General features: G+C 36.0%; 1 protein-coding gene across 1 annotated transcript in view; it reads right to left on the reverse strand.

The window, feature by feature from the left end:
* Positions 1 to 1143: 1143 nt before the first annotated feature.
* Positions 1144 to 12082, reverse strand: part of METTL25 (methyltransferase like 25) — a gene marked incomplete at both ends in the record, with an annotated part of 55110 nt that continues 44171 nt past the window's right edge. The window contains 3 exons of the mRNA XM_079540497.1: positions 1144 to 1242; positions 2749 to 2820; positions 3425 to 3499. Of these exons, the coding sequence (XP_079396623.1) occupies positions 1144 to 1242; positions 2749 to 2820; positions 3425 to 3499 (246 nt within the window). The remainder of the gene's footprint in view (positions 1243 to 2748; positions 2821 to 3424; positions 3500 to 12082) is intronic.

Below are 12082 nucleotides of genomic sequence, written 5' to 3' on the forward strand. Positions count from 1 at the left end.
TATTTTCTGTTACTCTCATTTGCTGTCCACCAAAGTTGCATTCTCTGGTTTTATTTTTTAATGTTGAATTCTATTATTTATTGGTCGGCCTTTTTTAATACTCCCTGTAATTAATTATTTTTTATATTCACTGGAAAGTTCTAATAAAAGCACTAGGAGTTAGAATAGAAACTTTTGTCTTTTTTTAATTGATAGTATATCTGCAGGCTTAAGGAGATGAGATTGAGATGAGCACATCAACAAATAAATTTCTCACTCATAAAGTCAGTATGGCTAAGCAGAAACTAACTAGAAAGTTTCAACTAATTTAGGCACCAAAATTTTTATGCTTATACCTAACACATTTGGGCCAGATAATAGCTTACTCATAAAACCCAAGGATTAGAATGAAATGCAGCAAGGCAGCTGATTATTTAATATTGGAATACAATGGATTACATCACACTCAGTTGTTTCTTTCAGAGTCACTGGCAAGTAAGACATGTCAGGAACACGCCTGAAGGAAGAAAAGATTAATATTAAACTCCCGTTGTGGGTATTTAGTATTTAGTCTTAGAAGGTTCTAGACTCTTCAGGTTGCTCTACAGTAAGCTGCCTTAGTTCACTTGGAGAGCAGGAAAGTACAAAGACTTACTTAGTCTACACACTTCTTGTCTATAACACAGATTAATTTTCTGTTTAAACTATGTGTGGTCTGAATCCAGAAAAGAAAAAAGCCAGGCTTGCCTAAGATTGTTGATGTCATCCATTGCAAAAATAGAAAATTTCTATGGAAGAATAATCTTGAAATTAAAAATACCAAGAGGAAGGACATTGATAGATAAGAATAGTGCCTTAAAAAGACGAAATATAAAAATTATTTTAAAATGTTAATCACATAATACAGGTCATAACTTTTATAAGAAAATCATATGTCCTGCATTACTTAATAACTGACATGAGGAAGCAGTGGTGATTATAAAAGAGGTACAGATCACAATTTATTTCTTACAATTCACAGAGGCATTGCATTTATTATTTTTGTATCTGAAAAGTAAACAGTTGCCAAATGTATCGGTACACTTGAGGAATCAATTAAAAAGAACAATGAGGAAACAGCAGTATCAGTTCAGCGCTTTCAACCCATCTGCAGTTTGCTTCCACTTAAAGACACGACTGTTTCTTCAGAGCAATAACTGCACAGCATCTGGGGGATTTCACAGGATCAAATAACTTCACAAGTCCTGACCAGGCAATGTTGTTCTGCAAAGCGATATATGATTGAAGTACATTAAAATGTCTTTGACTTAAAAGCTAAGATATGGTAATAGATCCGCATTGCCCCCCTATCCTCTCCCCTCCAAAAAAAATTCCTAATGCAAAATGAGAAAAACACTTGTCTAACAATAAAAATAGTGAAAGTTTGTTGTAAAAAAAAGGAAATGCGAAGAAGGATATATCTTAAAGTCATTAAACTATTTCTGGAACCATGAAATGACAATTTACCGCCTCCTTCATCAATAAAGCTTTTTTTTTTCCCAGTTGAACTACAGAAACTATATTAAGGATCAAGTCCTACTTGTTTTATGCAGCACATTCTACTACTGCAGCTAATTAACTGACTTTTCAAATGAATAAGGCCAGCTGGATCTGGTCTTCATGTTGCATATGGCTTTTATCATTTCTATTTTTTCTTCCTAAACATATTTTGTAAATCAACCAGTACAAGATTAAATCAATGGGTATATTACATTTAGGAAAGGTAAATTAGAACTAAATGCAGCAAGTCTGATCTCCTGTCTTGGAAATCATACAGATCTCTGTGTGATTTATAACTGGTTGGCATGTGGGAAAATACATCATTATTTAAATATTTCATATTGTCTCTCTGTAAAAATACCAGCTAGAACAAAAACATACATTTACTACAGCTCAGTTGTTCCAAAAGTTCTGTGGCAAAAAAGAAAGTAAATTTTTAGATATGATAAAAAGAAGCTGTTAAAATGAAAGGCTTAGAGTGGAAAAACAGCTATTCACATGAATGGGTTTAAACTATATTAAAATTTCATTTTCACCATGGACCAAAGCAGGAGCTGGAAGATGCTACCATGTCCTCCAATAAAATTGTTGCTTGTCCAAAAATACGTTTACCAGCGCAGAGAAAGAGTGATTGATGCTTCTGAATTTATCAAGTCAAGGTCAAAATTAGTGTTAGTAGAAATACTGTATCATAAATCATTATAGAGTAAATACAGTAGCATTTGCTTATCAAATGTACTTCAGTTGATCCATAAGGTTGGAAAAAGTGTACCTCTCTCATCACAGATATTCATTAATAAACAATAAAAACAATGTAATGGGACCTAATTAAAAATTTCTTGAATTATATGTTCTACAAAATATCCTTTGGAAGCTCTAAAATGTGCAGTATAATGTTTGTCTTGCATTTCCAATATTTTTTTTTAATAATCTCTATGTCATATTAAATGAGATTTGTTGCATATACAATTTATTCATTTTTTATCATTTATTGACTTGTAATTACTATTAGATTAAATGAACCTAAGCTTTACTGTTGCTGCTTTACTGAAAATAAAAACATCTGCTGGGCATATGTTTATACTAAATAGAATGAATGCTTATACTTTTGCAAATATGAGAAAATAATTCTACAACAGAGACTTTTGTCTGCACAGTAATAAATGGGCTGAAATAGTCTCATTTCTCTGATGTAGCCTTTAGGTACCATAAAATGTAATGCAAAAATACCTGCTCCTTGAGGTAGCAAAGACGATCCAGAAGTATCAAAACTTCTATGCAGGGAGCTAGCACAACCTTTAGCTGAAAGAAAGATTAGATACTGTTATGATTTTGGGAAAGGGAGCCAATACACTTCCCAATGGCTCCACTTCAACAAAATAATACCAGGAAGGTCAATCAATTTCTAGGGGCTTTGTTGTACAGATGTCACCTTGTAGGATGGACATCTTCAGAACAGATTACGTTAAAGATCAAAAATACATGGAAAGCCATAAAGCTAGAAAACTACATTATTAGTTGTTTTTGAAGTGTTGTCCAACATGAAAATGATATTATATGAGGTAGAACAATTTTAAAGAGGGAAATAATGCATTTTAATATAAAGAATTTTTATGAAATAACTGCATGGAGACCATTCTAGGTTTAAAAGGAGACTAACATTTTATTTTCCAGGGTAATGGTCCCCCTTGAAAAAGAATCTTCCATGTGTTCGCTTTATTATTTTACTGACACCTAATATAGTTTTGGAATGAGATATGCTCCAAAGTTTGGAAGTGGAGCTGCTTTGTTTTTGAGATTGCATACCAGAAAGTAAGACAGTCTACCTCCACATAAAACTTAACAGGGCTTTGTTCTAAACTACCACATATATACAAGGTAACGGTATTAATCTTATAACTTTTACCATATTAAATGCTTCAAGCTCATTCATTCTGTGCTTGTATTTTTCATAGTAATCCATTATACAGCTGTCTGGGAGCTGCAAGGAATTAAAAAAAAAAAAAAAAAAAGTATCAGAGTCATTCTAGTTTTGAAATATGAAATATGTTTTTTATCATAATTGAAAGTCATCCTACAAAATGAAATCTATGGCTTTTTTTTTTTTTTTGGAAATTAGCAATTTACTAAGGTCTGTAACAATTTTCCAATAACTGTTTCTCAGTTCTCATTTGCAATTACTGTTCTACAGACAGTATTTTGCACTACCATGACATAGAGATATATTCATTATTCAGAGAGTTCTAGCCATTCTTAAACGCGTATTACACAGCAAAGTGGAGATAACATTCTCATTTCCTTTCCTATAAATCTCGTCCCTTGTACCCCCTGGCCCAGGAGATTTATTTAAATAGATGAAGATTGGAGTCTGGTGTCAGAATAACATGCTTCAGTTAGGACTCCTGGATGGTATTTCACATTACAAAACCTACTGTCAGATTCTGGAAATAATACTTTGTGTCATTGTATTACAAGTAAGCCATGTCTGAAATCAAAGTTTTTCTATTCACCTTGAACTACTATATATTCCCATCTTCTTTTCCCAATTACTTGATTCAACACTGCCAGCATTGCCACTATAACTGCAAATGAGGTGACTTTGGGCTGAATTTGATAGAGCGGATCAAGAGCTTGGCTGAACCAAATACTCCTCTCCTTTCAGCCCGTGGTGGCCACTGCAGCACAGCAGATAGCACTTGTAGTGCCCAGTCACAAGGAAATTTAATTGCCTAAAATAGTAAAACAAACTAAAAACATTTCCATAAATTCTAAGTTTTCAGGTCATGTGTGTAATTATGGACTCAATCCTAACATAGCCAAGAAGGCAATGAAATGGCTTCAGCACTACCACTATTAGTGAGCAAAGATGGTTAATCAGATGGCTGGTGGATGTGAGGCTTTCATTATTAGAGCAGTCTGTTCAAATTCAATGCACTGAAAAAAAACGGAACAAATACTCAGGAAACATAAAAAAGAAGGAGTGATAGGCAGATAAGTAATGAGTTTGTCTGCAAACTCAAATCACAAGGCAGTTTGCTTGGGAGGTGGGTGAGAGTATTCACTCTACAATTGCCTAAAAGAAGGTCGTGATGAGGTGGGGATTGGCCTCTTCTCCCAGCAGAGGATGAGAGGTGACAGCTTCTAGTTGCACCAGGGGAGGTTCAACTTGGATATCAGGAAAAAATTCAAGCATAGGAACAAGCTGCCCAGGGAGGTGCTGGAGTCACTGTACCTGGAGGTGTTCAAGAAAAGAGTAGATATCGCACTGTGGGACATGGTCTAGTGTGGGCACAGGCGTGGGTTAATGGTGGGACTGGATGATCTTTCTGGTCTTTCCTATCTATCAATCTATGATTCTATGAGTCATGACAGAAAAACAAAAGGCTGTCATATATTCTGACTTCAGCAAGATTTCTGACACCATTTCACACAACAATTTCAAAAGCTAATATAAGAAACAAGGCTTAGATTAAAGTGAGTGAAAAGTGAGTGTAAAACCATAACCAGAGAGCTGCTGTTAATGAGTCTCTAAACAACTGAAAATTCATACTGAATCAAGGTCCATTACAAAATGGAAAATGTTTTCATTAAGAACTCAAATGATAGAACAGAAACCACACTAAATCTGAATATGTGCAACAGGAAAGCATTGCAAAAATTTTTAATAATTTTCAGAAATGGGAGCACTGCTTGGAAAAGGAGTTTGAAACGCTGTATGGAAAACCAGGAGGGACTACATTCAGGCAGAAATATTCAGCTGTTCCTGATGGGAAACACCACATGGCAACCTGGGAGATACAGCAGATCACAAGCTGAGCAAGAGTCACAGTTGTGCTTCTGCAAAAAAAAAAAGCAATCATACTGCAATGTGTATGGAAGAACAGCTTGCAAAGAGCAGGAATTAATCTTTCAATTCTGCTTGGCAGTGGTAAAGCTTGAGCTGGAATGCTGTATCCATTTGGGGCACCAGATTTCAAAGCATGAGCTATCTGAAAAATCCCTAAGAAAGAGCTCCATATCTTTCTGAAAAGAGATCAGAAATCTAGAATATATGACCTGTGAAGAGAGATTTAGAGAACTGGAACTGATAAGGTTAAAGAAGAGAAAATTTAGAATGGGCACAATAACAGATTTTGCAAGGCTGTCACCAACAAATAAGGAAGGTTGTTCTGTGTATCTACAGCAGGTTGGATAAAAATGCATGAGCTTGCTTTGGAGGAAAAAAAAAAAATCAATCAAAAACTTGAACAATTTTTTCTGTGAAATTAATTCAGGACTGGAGAAGTCTGTTTCTATCATGGGAAGTATTAAAAAGATTAGACAAGCATTTTTTAGGAAAGATACAAAATTCTCACTCTGAAGCACTTTTATAGCCCTTGAGTTATACATGCATATTTTTTAATTTAGAAAGTACTTTTTCAAAGTAGAGCAGCAAGGTCAAAAAGCTGACCCAGAGGTACTAATGCACTGACAGTTTCAGCCTTCTTGGTATTTTATTTTCAGTAAAGCTGTTCAAATATCTAAAGTTTTTTGTTGTTGTTGTTTTATTATTTTGGTTGGGTTTTTTCCCCTCTATAAAGAGCCAAAGCAACTAAAATACATCAGTCTTGAGATAAACAAAATAGTTTATTTGAACTCTGCCCTATAAGCTTTTCATTTCAACTGAGAATTAAAAGGGTTTTAGTATAATGGATTTTTGAAATTACAGGCTCTTTGGTATTAAAATATAAAGATCTGTATTTGTAAAAATATGAATACGAAACCTTTCTGCTATTGCATCCTTTCTGGTCTCCATTTTTCAACATGCATCATTTCAATTAAAACAAAACAAACCATGAAATGTTTTGCAAATAAAAAGTTGGGTCAGAAATGTCTCCTGGATGTAGCCACACTTGTCAACACTTTTGCACTCCCTCCTCGCTCAGCACACTGACAGAATGCATCCTGCTGTCATGGACAGATTAGGTAATATTCCAAACTGCACCTCAATTAAAAGTTTGGTTTGAATACTTCAGGCCAGCTGAAAGCGAGACAGTGACCACGGAAAACTGTTGACAGAAAAGGGCACGAAAAGGGTAAGTGGTCCCTAGCTATGTGATTGATTATCTGAAGGGAGACCAAAACCCAGATTATGCTGGCCTTGAAACCACAGCAGTTTGCCACCTGGCTTCAGGACTTCAAGGGCACCCAGCACATTCTTCAGCTGCCCTTCCTAGGTGAGGCACAATAAATTATTGTTCACATTTTCTGGACAGAATTGGACTTATACATGCAAAGAAAGCCCCATTTAAGCCATTGGAATTGTGTGTACAATTATTCTCTGATGATGCAGATTTGTGAATGTATAAGAAATTTTATATACATGCACAGAACTTTTTTTCTTACGTTGTGATGGTGATGTTGTTAATATCAACTCACAGCATGAGTCAAAATGTGTGAAGGAACCTAAAAACATATATCATGCCTTTGTCTTAGTAATAATTCTGCACTCTAAGATATAGCTTATGTTACTAATATTCCAGTAAGGTTCAATGCATAAAGAGTTTTTGGCCAGTATACTTTGCTGATTTAGCTCCTGATTTTTACCAGCAAAAGTGCTTCTTCTCTTTGCACTATGATGGTAGTGCATCCTTTCTTTCAAAGTAATCAATCTCGTTGTGGACTGATGTGGAGGCTGAAATAGCCAAAAAAAGCAAGAGGGATTAGAGGGCAGTCACATTCCCACTGTCCCTGTTACAGCACCACCACATGCTGGAGGTGGCACTGAGCCCTACGGTGGGCACATCTTCAGGCTTCAAACACTGTGAGGCTGTCAGCAAATCCTCAAGAGCAGATGAGGTGCTGCATGCCCAAGCACAGTGCTATAAAGCATTCGCACAAATGTGCTGATAGAGCACATGCTGAAAAGAAAGCAGATGGGCACAAGGTGGGTGACAATGAGGAATACCACACTTGGCATTTCTCCAGAGAGTCTTTTCTCAGAGCTGTGTCTTTCCCCAGGCTAAGAACACTTTGATTGAACTGAAGAAAGTCTTTTCCTGTCTGCACACCCTCTTCAAAGGAGAGCCAAATCCTACAGATCCTGTCCCACAGTCAGGTTAAACAGATGTGTTTCTCTTTGCTGCCCCAAGAGAGTGCTTTCCCCCAATCTGACTGCACACTCACGTCTGCTCTCTCTTCTTGTACCAACACTATCATGAACACCAGCAAGAGTACCAGAGAGTAATAAGAACCCTTCAGCAGAGCAGCCTCAGTACAAAATCCTTGGGAGACCATCCTACAGAGCCACTTTTTACAATTTTCTCATGACTAAGGCAGTTAAAAAAATTTTTGTTTGTCATATAATTTAATTACTGAGAAACTTATGTTTATTTAGAACTTCATTTGAAACACAATCTATATTATTTGTAAATCTAATTGAAGTAAAAGTCCCAGTCCTGGTTTCCGCTGGGATAGTGTTGATTTTATTCCAAGTAGCTGGGCTGGTGCAGTGTTTGGCGTTCATTGTGAGAGTAATGTTGGAAGCACACTGATGTCTTAGTTGTTGCTGAGCAGTGCTCATGGAGCCAAGGACATTTCAGCTTCTTGTCCTGCCCTACCAGTGAGGAGCTGGGGGAACACAAGGAGCTGGGAGGGGACAGAACCAGGACAGCTGGCCACTACAGGCCAAAGGGCTCTCCCATACCATATGGCATCATGGTGAATGATAAAACTGAGGGAGCTGGATGGGGTGGGGAGCTGCTGCTCAGGGACTGGCTGGGCATGGGTCACTTGCACTTCTGCATCACTTGTTCTGTATATTCTTTAATCATCATTATTATTATTTTCCCTTCCTTTCCTGTCCTATTAAAATTATCTCAACACCCAGTTCCCTCCTGTACCCACTGTGGGGTAGCGAGCATGGCGCTGAGCTGCCTACCGGGTTAACACAACAGTCACACTGCTTGAAACTGCTGTCAAGACTGAAAAGCTATGCTACCATAATTGGGATAGTATTTTGCCTTTTTGAAAAGCAATTATACTCGAAAACAGCATTATGCAGCATATATATGCAGGGTATATCTTATACACTCAGGTAACACAAATGTTACCTGAGCCTTCATTAAATATTTCCTTAAATAACAACAGAAATATAAAGTTTGAGGTGTTCACTTCCATTTAAAATCCTCAAAACTGAATATGGTGGGATCAGACATTTTTCTCATTTCTGCAAAACTCTTTTTCCTGCCAAGCAGTGTTATGTATGTACAAGTTTGTTCATGTTTTAATGTTTCATTCGATTCCACTACTGACAGTTCCCCAAGTCTAAGTATGTGGCTCTTAAGCAATTTAAAAATAACAGTAAAATTAAGTGGTGCAATACAATTCTTCCTTTTATGTCTAAGTGGAAGAACCTTCATTTGCTAACTGCATTTTATAATATTCTCTTCTACCAAGTCAAGGTAGGCATTTATTAACTTTGTAATCAGAACACAGCAGAAAGGTGTTTTCAGGAGACATTAGCAAATGCCAAAAAATGGAGAAGGCATTCTTATGTGTTTTATCACAGCAAAAGGACCAGGCACAGACTTTTCAGAGTAGCAGCTGTGTGGCATACTTTCATAATATTTGACTTCCAAGAAAGTAGCTTCTTTCAATGCAAGTTAGCAGACAAGTGAAAAAATAAATATTCCCATACAACCACCAAGTTCTCAGAAGATTTTTTAGTGGCATTCTTTTAAGCAATCTACTTGAAAACAAAACTGGCTTAGCTCTCTGGCATCTCATATAGCACACAAAAACTTCTGCATTTGCAAGCAGTTATTCTGTAGTTAAGACTCTTAGAAAGTTTCTGTATGTCAAGTTTTGGAAACTGAGTAACGTTACATATGGGAAATGAATAATATGTTCTGCCGTTTGAATTTAGGAAATCTCTTCAGTTAAAGAGTTCATATTGGTGTTGAATTTAAGTTCAGAAACTCAGCTAATCCTATAAGATAGGCTCAGAGAATGCCATGCTTCTTTAGTCAAAATCTTGTAACATGAATCAGAAATTCGTATCAAAAACCACTTTAGCAAAATTTGAATAGATAAAGATGGATGGATTCTCTTACTCTAGAGTGTTCTCACATAACTGGAAAAGTTAATAAACATTTTCTTGGAAGGATGGAACTTTCAAATATATTGTTTTTAAAAAGTTTAGCTCTCTAAATACTGTAATGCAAGTTATCCTCACAAGCTCCATAAGGACAGAGGCTTTTCATCCTGCCCTGGGCTCACCTGCTGATTTAATTGAAATGTTGTTTGGCAATAACATGTACAGAGCACAGTGTCTCTTAGTTATATGGTTTACAGCATTCTGCTCAGCATAATTTGTCACAGTTGCATTCAAGCTTAATGAATTGAAAGATCATTCAGATCTGAAACACAGATGTAGGACCAAACTAGGAAACACACATGATAAACTGCGTAAAGGAGAAGGAACATCTTCAAAACCTACTCACTACAACATGAGTAGAACATGGTGAGGGACTAAATCCAGGACAGCTCACAACACAGACTGCACTAAGATCAAACACGGGGGAACAGGGCTTCTACCTGCATGTCACAGAGGGACCATGAAGCTTGCGAAGGCTTGTTGGATAGGCCCTGATTTAGACCAGAAGGGGGAAAAATGCATAGTAGGGATGGATCCCAAGAAACTCCAGAGGTGCTTCAGAACATTTTATCAGCCATGCATTGTGAAGCTGTCTGCAAGGTATATTTACTGCAGCATTTTCACAATGCACTTCTGTGCTTGGGACATCCATTTCTCCTCAGAGGGGTCTCTGACAGTTCCATCTTCAAGTTCTTGGCTCTAGGCCTTGCTTTCATCTAATACTGCAGGAATCTGAACACAGTAAATTGGAACTGTTTTTGTATTCATTTTAGAAAGAGTACTCTTATCATGTAAATACATGCAAGCAGGCAGAGCATAAGTTATGTCTGCTGAAAATGTATTCAGGAATGAACCCAATACATTAAATATAGATTTAGCTAACATGAATAACTGGCTCATAAGAGAAGACATCTCCTTAAACCATGTTCACTTTGCCATCTGAGCAATTATAAAAAGGAAACATATGTTAAAACTGCACTATTGAAATAGTGATAAATTACATGGAACTTGGATTAAGAGTGTATCTATGCTCCTTGTGCAAAACTAGTTGTTTTTAAAATTAATATATCCTCATTTTATTAAAAAAAAATCAATAGAATAAGCTTTTTTATTAGTCCTATAAAACTCAGAATTTTGACTTTCTTTGTTACTTGATATATTATCACTCAGCTCAGCTATTTAGTTTCAGGCTTTACAAATACATATAGGCTAACATAACTATAAGGTGTTTACTTCATCAAAATGAAAGCCAAAATTCACACATGCTCTACTGCTAGTTCCCTTAAAAACTATTGTTTTTTTTCTATTTCTTTAAAACACACTATAGCCATATGAAACATACATCAAGTGTATCCAAAACTATCAGAAAATAAAGTTTGTCTGACAAAAAATAACCAATTATCAAACTAAATAATTAGTACAATTTCATACAAATATTTTCAGTTTTCTCTCATAAGTTTTATTACTCAAAATTAGAAACTACAGAGTTTGCAAAAGTACAAAGTCAATGTACCAAAAAGGAAGTAGTATAGGAATTCCAGAAGATCTGAACTAAGAAGGCCACTGTATTTCAGATCTCTTTGGATTTATTTAGTGATATTAAAAAATGCAAACATAACTACTGTATGAAAAGGATTATTTCATGATTTAATGATATGCATTAAATGGAAAAAACATTCAGAAAAATAATAGAAAATTATATATAATTATTTATCAATTATTAATTATAAATAAACCAAAAAGAATCAGTTATTGTAGCAAAATAAATTGCTAATGTGTTCATTTAATTAAATATGCTTTAAATACATAACCTTTTCAAAATATGCAGGATGATATTACTTATACCCACATTTAGCTACATAGCTAAATGAAGACTTCAAAATATTCTAACATTGCTAGCCATAATATATCAAATATGAAAGCTGTTTAAATCATGTACGATGACAAATGAGCTTTTCACAGGACATGAGTTTCTGTTACTGTGTTATTAATTTCACTGCTACTGTGATGGGTTCAACACCTCACAGACAGGTCCAGTGCCCTTTGCTGATCCAGCAGTTCAGAGCTGACAGCTGTAGATCTTTGAGAGATGTTCTACCTGAAGCCCAGGGTCAAAAAAAGACAAATGGGTGGCAGCTGTTTTTAAGAAGTCTGGTCAGGGCTACAGCAAACAGGAATGGTGGAAGGTGTGCGTTAACCATCTGTTCACTGTTGCAGATTCTTATCTCAGGTTGTTCACCAAATCAATGATTTTTTCAGCAGGAAGCAAATTCAGGTTACGTTCAGTCACTGGGTGGTTCAGAACTTAAAAACACCAGTCACAGGAGACCTGGAAGCTCAGTTAAACAAAACCAAGTGAATCTGCCACAACACACTCACTGACTGGCAAAAAACTTCTCTGTTCATGGAAGCTTAAGGTGACCCTAC

The sequence above is a fragment of the Tetrao urogallus genome (assembly GCF_951394365.1).
Source record: "Tetrao urogallus genome assembly, chromosome: 1".
Taxonomy (NCBI): domain Eukaryota; kingdom Metazoa; phylum Chordata; class Aves; order Galliformes; family Phasianidae; genus Tetrao; species Tetrao urogallus.